The sequence below is a fragment of the Hyaena hyaena genome, unplaced genomic scaffold, assembly GCF_003009895.1.
Source record: "Hyaena hyaena isolate Hyena2069 unplaced genomic scaffold, ASM300989v1 scaffold_378, whole genome shotgun sequence".
NCBI lineage: Eukaryota > Metazoa > Chordata > Mammalia > Carnivora > Hyaenidae > Hyaena > Hyaena hyaena.
In genome coordinates this window covers 681,424-695,800 of record NW_024081009.1, presented here as the reverse complement: position 1 = coordinate 695,800, position 14,377 = coordinate 681,424, and the positions used below count along the sequence as shown (strand labels likewise).

Here is a 14,377-nt window from a genome sequence, read left to right as displayed (position 1 = left end):
CTTTCCTATGAACCCAGGCTCAGCCCCCCCCTTTGGCTAGAGGGGTGCCAGTCCTGTGACATTGCCACACTGTGGTTTCCGTTCAAGGGCTGACCCTGCCAGGGCTTGGGCTCGGCCTGCTGGCTGCAGCCTGCCACTCTACTCCCAGCCGCTCTCTGTGGCTGGCCTGGCAGACCATCTTCTCGAAGGTTACTCTGTTTGGCCTCACAAAGGAAACACTACGGGCCAAGGGGTTCTGAGGAGGCTGAGGCCTCCGAGTGCTGCCAGACCTCTGTGGCATCTGCCTTTCCTTGTTTGGGAGCTGTCCCTGAAAGCTGGTTGTAGTGGACACTGCGGCCCGCTCTGTTGGCTGGCACACTCCCCCTCAAGCTGCTGTTAGGGCTGCTGATAATGGCTCCCAGCTGCCCCTTCTCTGGAATGATCTTCAGCTGACAGGAACTGTCTTCCCCTCAGACCTTGGCCAACGGCTGGTGGACAAAGGTTACATGTCCCTTTGCCTCTAGTCGGAGCAGGCTCTACTCTCCAGATGTATTTGGAGCTGGGGCAGTTGACCTTATGTTTACTATCCATAAAGAAGCAGACCTCTCTTTCCAAGGCAGTGAAGGTGTGTCTGAGTGTTGAATATCAGTGTGGTCATTAGAGGATGGTGCGAGGGTCACTGGCAGAGAGACTCATAGTGACCAAGAGCCACTAGTCAGACCCACTGGGGTCCCTGGGGAGGCAGAAGGTGCCAGCTAGTGTCTCTTTGAGTCTATGCACCTCCCTCTCTTCCATCATCTTGAGGCCCATCCGCTCACACAGCGGCAGGATTTTCAGACCCATTGAGGTCACTTCCCCCTTGCTCCCTGCCTTTCCTCTGATTAACAGTCAGATTTTCATTATTCATCCGCTTCTTCCTGATTCAGAATCCTTGAGAATGAGTCACCTTTTCTTCTGAGTTTGGGGGGAGTCAAGTTTTCAAGCCTTGTTAAGTGATCAGCGGGATGTGGCGCTGAGAGTTAACACCTGCATAACACCGACCTAACCCCCACCCCTGTCTCTGCTTCCCGTTCCTACACTCATGCAGTAAAGCGAATAGGTCTTTTCTACCAGGGCTGATGGCTGTTTGCAATACTCTGATAATACAACACAGGGCACATGCTGGTGAATGTGTGTGTGTCTTCCAGGAACTTTTTTTCTTTTTTCTTCTTTAATGCTTATTTATTTTGAGAGAGAGAGAGAGAGAGAGAGAGAGAGAGAGAGAGAATATTCCAAGCAGGTTCTGCGCCGTGAGCACAGAAACCAACGCAGGGCTCCACCTCACTAACCGAACTGTGAGATCATGACTTGAGCTGAAATCAAGAGTCAGATGCTCAGCCAACTGAGCCACCAGGTGCTCTACCCATAAGCTCCATGGTAATAGGGACGTTGTCTCTTTCATTCACTGCGGAATCTCCAGTACCCAGCATGAGCTCAATAAACATTTGTTGAGTAAATGGATCAATAAACAAACATTAATTGCATGCTAATTCTGTTATGCTAATCCCCACTGACAGACACATTGACAATGTCCTCTCCCATCGCGGAGCTTGCAGTCTAGAAAGAGAAGCAGGCAAGCAAACAGGCTGACTGGAAGGGTTAAAATAGAGGTATCTGTAAGTGCCAGGAGAACACAGAGCAGACGGTTAATTTGGTCTGGGGAAGTCAGAAAGTTATGGAGAGGAAGAAACATTTGAGTTGAGCTTTGAAGGGTAAGTGGGAGTTTGGTAGTGATCACAGGATGAAAGGGCATCAAGGCAGAGCTAGCAGCACTAAGATAAAAGGTTAGAAGGTGGCGGAGGTCCAATGAGGTGGAGTCGGTGGGGGGAGGGTGGATGAGGGTAAAGCTGGGGAGCAGGCTGAGGACCCTCACCTGCTACCTGCCCCCTCGGGCTGTGTGCTTTCAGGTCATGGCCAGTGCAGCTGTGGGGACTGCCTGTGTGACTCCGACTGGACCGGCTACTACTGCAACTGTACCACGCGCACCGACACCTGCATGTCCAGCAACGGGCTGCTGTGCAGCGGCCGGGGCAAGTGTGAGTGTGGCAGCTGCGTGTGCATCCAGCCCGGCTCCTACGGGGACACTTGTGAGAAGTGCCCCACCTGCCCTGATGCCTGCACCTTTAAGAAGTGAGTGGGCAGAGAAGGGAGTTGGAGTGAGCTGGGTGCTAGAAGGAGGGAGAGGGTCCCCCAGGCTAGAATTCCCAACTCTCCAGGGTGTGTCTCATTCACCGAAGCTTTAGGAGGAGGCGTCCGCTGCAGCGAAGAGGCTACCTTTCGTCTTTCCACTGAAAAGTCTGTGCAGAATTAGAGGTAGAGCCAACCATGCAGGGACCAAAGTAGGACCCGCTGGACCCCCGCTGGAGAAACCCCTCTCCTGGGATGGCATCCTGAATCCCTGAGTTGGGAGAAAGGCTAAAGCGGGGAACTTCCGGGGAACATTCCAGTGCGGGTGTCCTGGTTCTGTGGGAGAGTCAGGCTGGAGTTATGAAGGACTCTCTGTGAATCAGGAGATGTTCACTAGCACAAACTTCACTCCTCTGGGGGTCAAGGGATGCTCCTGCCTTTCCTCTTGCCACTTGAAGCAGGGCTGGGCTCATGGGCACACACCTGTGCACTGGTACAGTGCCCGGTGCTTAGAAGGGCCCACACTTGGTTTGCCACTCTGCTGGCACTGTCTTTTGTAATTCTCAATAATTTTTGAACAAGAGGCCTGACGTTTTCTTTGGTCTCGATTACATGACCGGTTCTGCCTTTAAGGATCTCCAAAGTGGCACAGGCTTCACCTGCTGTCACACTCTCAGATGGGACATGAAGAAGTTTAATGAGGGTACCGGGGCCCTGTGCCTGCCAGGCCCTGCCTCTGGGTGAGGTGGACCTCCCATCCCTGTACTCCAGACCTGAGCCTCTGGGAGCCCCAGAATCATCTTACAGGTGTTTTTGTTTCAGTGTTTGTTTTCCGAGGCGGAGCAGCTTTCTGGCATGTGGAGGTCAGAGCTTCTCCCTCGTCTTTAAAAAAATTTTTTTTTAATGTTTATTTATTTTTGAGAGAGAGAGAGAGAGCTTGAGTTGGGGAGGGGCAGAGAGGGAGGGAGACACAGGACCTGAAGCAGGCTCCAGGCTCTGAGCTGTCAGCACAGAGCCCACTGTGGGGCTTGAACTCTGAGTCACCCAGGCATCCTGCTCCTCCCTCGTCTTAATCTCTGTGTCCTCTCTTTTAGGGAGTGTGTGGAGTGTAAGAAATTTGACCGAGGAACCCTACATGAGGAAAATACCTGCAGCCGTTACTGTCGTGATGAGATTGAGTCTGTGAAGGAGCTCAGTAAGTTCAGCGTGTCTTTGAGTTGCACACGCACGCAGCTGCTGAAGTTTTTCACTTCATCCCAGAACCTGTCCATCTCTCATCAGTAAAATGGAAGAGTAATCCCTACCTCAAAAGCATGTTGTGCACACTAGGCACTTACTAAAGGTTGGCTTCCCTGAGTTCTCTTGCACCTCTGCTAATATCTGCCACAGTCCCTCCCCATTCTCTGGCTTCCCAGCACCCACAGACTCAGCAAGATCCTACAAATAACTTTTAAAGTATGTAGAAATCAACCTAACTTGACCTCCCCAAGGAAAGGAAGGCAATACATCCCATTTTACAGAAACTGACAGTCATCAGTTTAGGAAGCTAGTCAGCATTTACTAAATTTACTTAACTAAGAGATTAAACAATGCCCAGGCGTACTGCTCTGCTGGGTTGGAGGGAGACCTTCACCCTAATGGATTAGTAGCTACAGTTGTAATGCTGAAGCCTTTTTGGCTCTCTGGAGCCCTTCCTAGAAAAAAAAAAACAGATAAAAATACAGTGGGGAGCAAAACTCTTGCCTGCAGTCATTCTGGTTTGAACTTCACCTTGACCTAAAAGGGGATAATTTTTCTTGCTGTCAGCACATCTGACGTGGTTATCTGGATCAGCTGGGCCTTGGTTGGTGCTTGGTTGGTATCTCTCCTGAGATAACCATCTGTCACGAAGGCAGGAAACCTGTTTTCAGAGAAAGCCATAATAAGACACAGCCAGCCAGTCAGCTTCTGGCTGGGGGTGTTACAGAAAAGGGTCAGATCTCTGGACTCTTTGGCTAATATCAGAAATGAGGCTGCGGGATGAGGGGCGTGATTTGAGGATTGAGTCTGAAGAGACGACTTTTCTTCTTGAGGAGATTGGGTATGCTGTGATTAGCTCAGGGGGGAGAGACTGCTGAGAGAGATGTGAGATGTTTTTATTACCTAGACCAGAGGGGAATCCCAGGTTAGTTGAAAGTATTTCTCTTATCCCCGACCCCCATGCCATGATAATCATAAAAATGAGTGCTTGTTTGTATGGAATTGTGTAACTGATAAAAGTTATGCAAGTGTCTTTTCATACACACGATCTTGTCCTTTCTCAACCACCTAGTAGAGTAGAACTGTGGCACTGTTGTTATCTTCATTTTGCAGATGAGGAAATTGAATCTCAGGAAAGTTACATAACTTGCCCAAACAAATTAAGCTTAGAACTGAATACAGAAATCCTTATTCTTTCCACTGTACTCTTTTACCACTGGTTTTCTGGAGGCTCATTGAGTTCAAGTCTGGTGTGCTCTGAGACTCCTGTTTTAGTTCTGTTCCATCACGTACTTGCATTGTGACCTTGGTGCATTTGCTTATCGTCCTCATGTGTCAGTTTTACCTGTCTGGCTTCATCCCTATAGGCCATGGTGCAGATGATAAAGGGGGACCTATAGTTGCCTGGTCAGAATAACAGGCTTTAGAATTAGAAGGGGTGAACCTACAAAAAAGTGGTGGGAGTCAGAGAAGAGAGGCTGGCTCTGGAGAGGAACACTGGATCAGAAGCCCAAGTGGAAGAAATCTAAGGGGTTGTCAACAAACTATTGAGAATAGTTGAGCCTACAGGGAAAGGAAAGAGAGGGAAGGGAACACCCTTCTATATTAGGTACTGTTCACTTTACACCATTTAGTTCTCTACCCACCTTATGAGGTGGGGTATCCTTTTCCTTTTATAGATGAAGAAAGAGAGAGTCAATGAGGTCAAGTAACTTCCCCAAAATTACACAGCTGGCAGAGCCAGGCTGTGAATCAGACAGTGTAGTGTGTTCTGTCATGTCCCTTCCAAAGGAAGGAATAAGAACCATAAAGGGTCCCAGAGGGATAAAATACAGCAATGAGGGTCATCTAGAGGCAATTGCCAGGCTCAGCAGCCATCTCAAATCTAGGCATCTTGCCTAATGTCCGTCCTATGGCTTCCTGTTGCATACTTTCTCAGAAGTCCCATGACTGGAGTTCAATCTTCCAGGATTTGATTTGTTTTTAATTCTCCCACCTTTTCCCCTCCCTCAGAGGATACTGGCAAGAATGCAGTGAACTGTACATACAAGAATGAAGATGACTGTGTTGTCAGATTCCAGTACTATGAAGACTCCAGTGGAAAGTCCATTCTCTATGTGGTAGAAGAGCCAGGTGCGTGAACCCCTCAGGGCCCCAGGCCCTGCTCCCAGGGAGAGGGAGAGCCATGTGGGGCAGTAATTTCCATGCATCACTCCTCTTATACTGAACAGCCAAGTTAAGACGACATTATGAGTGATAAGCTAGGGCTGGTCATCTGGCTGTGGGAGATCTTTAAATACCAACATTAGTGAAAAATGACTTGCTGATTGAGGAGACAGAAAAAGAAGAAGGTGGGTAAGGAATGGAAGAAGGTAGATATGGATCCTATGAGGGGGGACAAAATATACCCTGGCATTTTTTGGGGGTGGCGGTATTAAAACATAAGGAATTTAAAGCCTGGGACTCTTCAGCATCCACTCTACTTAAGGTCAGGAGGCTGCCAAGGGCAACCTGCTTGCTGCTTCAGAGGAAGGTCTGATGCTTTACGGCGCTGACCTTACCAGGTTCACCATGAGACACCGTGCCGGGTCTGAGGCACCAACCCAAGGTGCCCTGAGCCCTGATAAGGTAGTGCTTGCAGAGACTGAATCAATTGGTTTCCTCATCATTCTTCACAGGTGTAGGAATTTCTTCAAATCCTCCTTCAGACTGGGGTCCAGCAAACACTTTCTGTACAGGGCCAGATGTTAAATATTTTAGGCTTTGGGGGCACCTGGATGGCTCAGTAGGTTAGGTGTCTGACTCTTGATTTCAGCTCAGGTCATGATCTCACAGTTCATGGGTTCAAGCCTTACATTGTGCTCTGCACTGACAGTGTGGAGCCTGGTTGGGACTCTCTCCCTCACTCTTTCTCTGTTCCTCACCCACTCATGCTTTCTCTCTCTCAAAATAAGTAAAGTATTTTAGACTTTGCGGACCTCATGGTCTCTGCCATGGCTTCTCTGCTGTTGTAACAGGAAAAGTAGCCATAGTCTATATTTAATGCACAAGCCTAAGTATATTTAGAAAAACAGGTGGTAAACCACATTTGGCTCCCAGATAACAGCTCGCTGGCCCCTGCTTTAGGAAAGTGGGTCTCCAACTTCTCCGTGTTCCCCCCTTGTTAAAAATTCCAGAGTCCTGAGCCCCGTACTCCTTGTGTGAACCTCTATGTTCTTTTCTTTTCTTTTTTATTAAATTTCTAAAAATGTTTATTCATTTTTTGAGAGAGAGAGAGACAGAACATGAGTGGGGGAGAGGCAGAGAGACAGGGAGACACAAAATCCAAAGCAGGCTCCAGGCTCTGAGCTGTCAACACAGGGCTCCAACCCATGAACTGTGAGATCATGATCTGAGCTGAAGTCGATGCTTAGCCCACTGAGCCACCCAGGTGTCCTGAGCCTCTGTGTTCTTGATTAGCACTCCTGACAGTTGCAAGATGCCCCAGTACTTGGGTGCCTCTGCTTTGGACACATCACTTCCCCTAATGAACCTTCTCAGACCTCCTCCAGCATCCATTCTCCTGATTCGGTTGGGTGTTCCTGTTGGATTCTCAGAGCAGCTGTGTTTCCCTTAGATGGGCATTCATCCCACCATTAAGTTGCTTCTTTAATCACCCATCTCCCTCAGTAGATCACATGCTCCACAAACACAGGAACCATCTGTCTTATCTATTGTTACATCTCCATACTTGGCTCAGTCATCTACAGAGAAGATGCTTGGTAAACGGTTTTTGAATGAATTACTAGGACTGATTATTCCTAGAAGAAAGGCAGGCTTGTATACATCTTGATACCTGCTCAGAGAACTTTTCCTGCTTGGAGAAGGAAGGGGGTGACACTGGAAAGAAGCTCTCCTACATCTGGGTCAGCCAAGGTGTTTGTGGCCCCATGGGAATGGGAGAGCATGGTGGCCCACGTGATATTGCTCACCTGCCTTTCCCAGCGCTGTCACCCTTCAGAAGGGAGAAGGAAGGTAACGAAAAGGGTATGGTGTTAGTTTTATTTAGCAACTCTAGGGAAAGCTAACATGGGAAGGGGAGAGGGAAGAGTCCGGGTGTGTATCTGTCGGGGAGCAGATGGGAATTATTTGGCCATGACCCCTCACACTTTCCCATCCACCTGGGTTAACATGTTTCATGGATTTTTCCACACCCTCCCTATTTGCACCTTTGTGCTTTCTCATTTCTGAAGGGCAGTATGTTCTTGCTTTGAGGGTTTAACATTACTTCATCTTGCTATGATAGTCCTTGCTGGTGCTTCTGCTGTACCACTTACCAAAATTTTTTGGCTTGATATTCTTAGACTGGAATCCACTACCTGGAATTGTGGGGGAAGCAAGGTAGTGATAACCTGAGCTGGTACAAATAACCCCCCAGGGTGGGGGGGAAGTGGAGTAACTTTTCTGATGTAGATCCCATCCTCCACTTTAGGAGATGGGACCCCAGACCCATTTTTCCTATCTTGTTACCCTGGAATTCCTCTTCTCACCTACTGCCCCCAACCATTTTCAGGGGCTCTGGCTTTGAGCAGAAAGTGGCATCTGAGGTCCCAGAGTATAGGAGGGGGTTATTCTCATTCTCTTCCCCAACTCATGCCTTTGTAGATGGTCTCCCTGAAGGGCTGGGCCACTCACTACAAGGCAGTAGAGACTGCAGTGCTAAAGGACTTGGCTCTGGCTGGGTGGTGTTCAGCCTACATGGAGTGGGCCCCCCTGGGTGGGTCCTTATCACTCCCAGGTAGAGGTATCTGGTCAAATATAATATGTCCCATTCAATGGTTAGTACCTACTTAGGCTGAAAAATTATTGTTTATCTGAAATTAAAATTTAACTGGATTTCCTGTGCCTTTGTCAAACTTGCTAGCCCTACACAGTCTTTCCTGATTTGGAGTCACCATGATGGGTCCTCATCACCGTGGTTGGGAGAGTTCTCCAGAGGCCACGTGATCTTGTCTTCCAGGAAGCCTGCCATCTACCTCTTTCAGGACAAATGCTTAACAGATGTTTTTCCCTGAAGGCCTCTTGACATTCTCCCTGTCCTGCCCTTAGTGACATGCAGAATTGAAGAGCTTTCACTTTGAGGTTTGAGGGTCAGCCCTATCTTCCCAAGAATTCATAATTGTTTTTCCCGGAAAAATGGGGGCCCTTCACTCCTAGGAACTCAGACACTGGAACCTCTCTCCAGACACAGCCTCTCTCCAGATGCTCCTTTAATTGTAGACAGGTTATAATTTGGTCGCTTGGGAAATAGCCAGCATGGGTTTGTGTCGGTGTTTGTTTTTGGGTCATGTGCGGTGAGCATAGGGTATGTGTTTAGAGAAGAAGGTAGGAGACAGTGTGGAAAGTGGGCGCGACCGCCTCTCCAGACCCATCAATACCCATATGTCCAAACACCTAATTACATAACACCTGAGAAGTTACTGGAATGAGGTCACCCATCAGACACCTGTGGTTTATGGGAAGCGGAGCTCTGCAGAGCACACTCAGCTTGGTTCTCAGAGGGGTGACGCACCTCTGTCTGTGTTGGTTGTTGTCTAGGGCTGAACAGGAAGCTGGCACTCAATAGGGTTAGGATTTAAGATGATGAAATATTTTGGGAAGGAACCCAAAATATTGTCTTTGTTGGCAGGCTGCCTGGTCTCTAAGTGTGCTAACAAGGTCATTAGGTTCCCAGCCCTCAGGGATGTACATATCAGAACCAGGGTAACAAATACAAATGTCTAAGGAGCTAGGTAAATAAATTAGTAAAAACAGTCAGGTATAACAAGAACACCAGTAATAATCATAGCTGATAGTTACTGAGCACTGAGTCTGTGCTAGGCAGTGTTCTGAGTTCTTTAAGAATATTTAATTAACTTATTTATTTATTTATTTTGTGGGAGAGAGAGAGTGTGTGTGTGCACCAGTTGGGGAAAGGGGCAGAGAGAGAGAGAGAGAGAGAGAGAGAGAATCCCAAGCAGGTTCCAGGATCAGCATGGAGTCCGATGCGGGGCTCCACCGCATGACAGTGAAAGCATGACCTGAGCTGAAATCAAGAGTTGAATGCTCAACTGACTGAGCCACCCAGTCACCCCTAAAGGAATGCATTTTTTAAAAATGTTTGTTTATTTTTGAGGTGAGGGGGAGAGAGAGAGACAGAAAGAGAGAGACAGAGAGAGAGTGAAAGAATGTGAGCGGGGAAGAGGCAGAGAGAGAGGGGAACAGAAGATCCAAAACAGACTCTGCTATCAATACAGAACCTCACACGGGCCTTGAACCCACGCACTGTGAGATCATGACCTGAGCTGAAGGTTCAACCCCCTAGGGCTGTGTGCTGACAGCTCAGAACCTGGATCCTGCTTCAGATTCTGTGTCTCCCTCTCTCTCTGCTCCTCCCCCAGTCACGCTCTCTCTCTCTAAAAAATAAACATTAAAAAATAAACAAATTGGGGTGCCTAGGTGGCTCAGTGGGTTGGGGGTCTGACTTCAGCTCCGGTCATGCTCTCACTGTCACGGGGTGTCATTCTGTAAGTCCTGTTTCCTTCAGAGAGCTTTCTAGGTAATTTCTTACTTGGTTAGGAAGATCTATTCATAGCCAGTTCAAGTGATTCCTGCTGCCTTTACAACGTCCCTGCCCTGTGCTCTCTCCTGACAGAGTGTCCCAAGGGTCCTGACATCCTGGTGGTCCTTCTCTCAGTGATGGGGGCCATTTTGCTCATCGGCCTTGCTACTCTGCTCATCTGGAAGCTCCTCATCACCATCCACGACCGGAAGGAGTTTGCTAAATTTGAGGAGGAGCGAGCCAGAGCAAAATGGGACACAGTAAGAGGCGGGCTGGGCTTTTTCTTAAGTCATTGGTTTGAGAGTCTCAAGTGGAAGCAGCAGGTGCTTAGGGTAGCCAGGTACAGCCAGCACCATAATTTCCCAGGTAGCCTCTGTTGTGGAAATTGGGAGATGGTCCTGTTGTCTTCATTATTCTTGAAAACCACCCAAGTCTCTCCCTACCACACAGTGACCGGAGGCCCCATCGGTGAGAACTGACTGAGTACAGGTATGGCCCAGCTCTGCTCTGGACACTGACATAATCAAAAGGAAACTTATTCTCTAATCGAGGAAGACAGGACAAACGACGAGAGACAACGTTATTACTCCCAGTTTCTGGATAAGGAAACCGAGCACTGAGAGGTTCAGTGGCTTGCCCCATTGTGGGAGGGAATCAAATTATGATAGAAATTACTTTTCGGGCCAGCCTCTTAAAAAATATCCTCTCTGCATTTTTTTCTGATTGCATTAAATTAAACAAGCATCTTTTGAGAACTTTCTATCTGCTTAATTTTACTCTGTGCTCCTTTGGCTCATCTTCCACAGTTTAACTTTTTGTCTGGACCTTCCAAAATGGCTGTTTGACCCCATGGATGTCTAGCGGGAGACTGAAAGTTTGTTCTCATTTGATGGTCACCTCAGGCCTTTGTACCCAAGGGTCCCAAGAAACTTGAGATGTTTCTGTTAGTAAGTTTAGAAATCTGGAATCTCAGAGGCACATGAGAATGTGTTGTATTTCTTGAAATCACTCCTAAAGGTGACCAGATCTTATGGGATTTATCACTTTTTGTTAGAAAATAATTTGGGCCGCCTAGTGAGGGTCTTATTTTTCCCTGCTAACATGACGGTGTGTGGGTAGTGCTTGGAAGGATGAGATGAGAACAAATTAAAATGATTTTGAGTGAAAGCTGTCCTCTGTGCTTCAGCTACTACGTGCTACATTTCTCTTCTCTGCCTGCATCCACCAGCATAGTCACAACGAAGAAAAAATTGGAGAAGGGCAAAAGAGAGAGTTCAGGAGAGAAGCAGGAAATAGATACTGGCTGAAAGTGGGACTGAAATGTTTGAGGATCACCAAAAAGTAATGGGTTGAATTCAACCCCTTCGAAACAGCAGCAAGATGGCATTCCCCTTTCTCTCTCCTCTTATTTCCTATCCTCTCCCATCTCAGGAGCAAATATGCGGTTACAATGAACATTAAGCAGTTCATCGATGGTATATCCCTGACAAGGGTGTCTTGGGTAAACTCTGCAGATGAAATGTAATCTTTGAGGGTAGGGAAGAATTGAGGGATTCACACATTTCTGTTCTCTCCGCAGGCCAACAACCCACTGTATAAAGAGGCAACATCCACCTTCACCAACATCACCTACCGGGGCACTTAATGACAAGCAGTCATCCTCAGTTCACTATCAGGCCATCCCAGAATTGTGGACACCTCTGCCGTCATGTTTACAGGGAACCATATCTGTGGGGCAGGATTGGGGGCTTGGAGTGGGGTGGGTTAGAAGAACGTCAGCATGTGGAGGCGTGGGTCTCTGTGCGTGTGTACATGTGTTCGTATGAGTGTGCTGCGTGTGGGGGAGTGTGTAATTTAAAACTTGTGGTGCGTCCTAGATAAGTGGAGCTCCTCAGCCTTTGTCCACAGAGTGCCTCCCTCAGGGATTCTTCCTGCTTAACCTGAGGGTGACCCACGTAGCTGAGCAGGTATTCTTTATTACCTCAGTGAGGAGCCAGCTTTCCTTTTCTGGCCATTTTTCCTGAAGAGAAGGGCAGGGCTGAGCCTCTCATTCCAGAGGAAGGGGTCTTGACTCAATACCTTGAGTTTATGGTTCTTGGGTCTGACTTTCAGCAGCTCTGATAGCAAATGCAGGGCTTTGCAGCTTTGTTGTATCATCTGGATGTTTATCTCCTTTGCCTTCCCTCAGGCTGAAGGAGAAATCAGAAGCAAGCTGAACCGTCAGAGTTCCCTGTGTCTTTTGCTATCACCTCAGTCCAGTATGGCTCTCTCATAAGAGGAGTCTTTGCCAGCAATTCTGTTGGGAGTGAGGGTGGTACAGCCACTCAGGGGTCCTGCATGACCTGGATGAATGTGCCAGAGTCCCCCAGTTCATAATCATAACCCTTCAGATTTGTGTCCTTGGCAGCTCCACCCTAGAAGTTCGATTGGAGGAAGTGTATTACCCTTAGACCAGCATCACCTCTTTACGTCCACACTCTCACTGCTGTAGACACTTGCTACATACTGGGAATTTCTTTCATGACCAAACGCTTTTCCTCCCAGGGAGAGTGCTGTGACTAGAGCCAGAGATCTGGCCCCACTCTTCAGGTCCTCTGCGCCTTGTCCAAGGCACCCCCATCCCCATCCCTTCTGGTGCTTCTGTGTGCTACATGCATCCATGGGGCTGATTGCACTTATCTACCTCTTGGCTGTCTTGTGAAGGAATCGTCCCCATGGGTCTCCGAGTCTGTTGGGCATATGTGCCATATGTGGAATGATGGGCCAGTTGTATCAGCATGTGTGGCCTATTCTCCTATGGGCTGGGCAACCTCGTTTTAACTCAGTCTTTAATCTGAGAGGCCACAAGTGCAATTTTATTTTTCTCATTGAGTCTCCTGAAACCATGATGAGGCTTGCTTAATCTAAAGGAACATGTCTGGAAACACACTTGCATTATATTTTGTAGTTTTATTTGATGATGAGGAAGGAGCATATTAAAAAAAAAAAAAACCCACACAGACTTGGGATGGATACAGACCCTCCCACTTGGCATCGTTCATAGGGAGTTGCTGCCCAGTTGCCGGATCTGTAGGGGCTCTCTCATCCTGGGAGCCTGTGGGGATGGCCCCATGGCATGCTGGGCCATTTCTGAGCAGGAGGGATACAAGTGGTTCTTTTGTCCTAGCCATTGCAGTTGCTCCCTTAGTGTTTATGTTAGTCTAACATAACAGCCACCCTCACCCCCATTCATCAAGAAAAAGAGAAAGACCTGTAGACAGTGGTCTGATGATCAGAAAATCTAAGTTCTGGCTTCAGTGTCGCAGCGAAGGAAGCTTTAACCTTAATTAAGGCAAGTCTCTCTTCCTTCTCCTTGGGGCTCAGTTTTGTAGTTTGAAAAATGATAGGTTTAGACCAGCCGGTCTGGAAGGTCTCTTTCAATATCGATATTCTGAGATGCTGGGACTTACTGTGGCATCAAACATACAGTCATCATTCTGTGAGATGTTGATACTGCTTGTTTTCTAAGTTGGGAGATCTGAGAGACCAGCTCTGGCAAGAGCAGATGTCGTTCCATGCATGTCACCTTTCTCAATGAAAAAGCCTCATTCTGTCCTCTCTTAGAGCCCCTTCTCCAATGTTTGTTAGCAGTCACATCTCCTGATGTAGCACTTATGCTCCACTTAGTTTATAATTCCTCAGTTCACTTTGCACACATTTGCATCCACGTATAAGGAAGAGGAATCCATTAAGAAGTAGCTGCAATGTGTATTCTGTATTCGTGTGTTAACACTGAGAATAAGCCTTGGAATTAGGAGTGGGGCATATGACTGAGCCTTGTCTCACCCATGGATTACCCTTTACTGAAAGGGATGGTAGTGCAGTAGAGGGGTAAATGGGGGATGGGAGGGACAAATAACGAATCCAAGAAGTTTAGAGACTAACTATACCTTTTGGCTACTGAGACAAGAGTCCATTACAGCAGTGGTTGGACATTTTCTTTAGATAAGATGGTTTAATAAGAAGAAACTATATCAAAGGGGGAAGAACATGTATTTAAAAAATGATAAAATCAGTAGGAATCTTCTGTGAACTTCTGGAAGGAGACTACTACCTAGGCTTTAAAAAGGCGCCTGGGTGGCTCAGTTGGTTAAGTGTCTGACTTCGACTCAGGTCATGGACTCGTGTTTCGTGAGTTTGAGCCCTGCATCAGCTCTCTGCTGACAGCTCAGAGCCTAGAGCCTGCTTTGGATTCTGTGTCTCCCTCTCTGTCCCTCTCCCCGCCCCCCCACATCTTCCTCTCCCAAAAATAAATAAAGATTTAAAAAAAATTTTTTTTAAAGACCAATAATGCGGGGAGACCCTATGGCTGTGTTCACAAGATAGCAAACGGCAGTCGTTTTGGGCATCACGTAGGGTGAACATCTAAATAGT

At 47.6% G+C, this 14,377-nt stretch overlaps 1 protein-coding gene across 2 annotated transcripts in view; it reads left to right on the top strand.

Moving 5' to 3' along the window:
* Positions 1–14,146, top strand: part of ITGB3 (integrin subunit beta 3) — a 53,438-nt gene extending 39,292 nt beyond the window's left edge. For both annotated transcript variants that reach the window (XM_039250665.1, XM_039250667.1), the window contains exons 11-15: positions 1,926–2,148; positions 3,240–3,340; positions 5,398–5,517; positions 10,058–10,224; positions 11,544–14,146. In XM_039250665.1, the coding sequence (XP_039106596.1) occupies positions 1,926–2,148; positions 3,240–3,340; positions 5,398–5,517; positions 10,058–10,224; positions 11,544–11,609 (677 nt within the window). In that variant the 3' untranslated portion in view covers positions 11,610–14,146. The remainder of the gene's footprint in view (positions 1–1,925; positions 2,149–3,239; positions 3,341–5,397; positions 5,518–10,057; positions 10,225–11,543) is intronic.
* Positions 14,147–14,377: the final 231 nt, after the last annotated feature.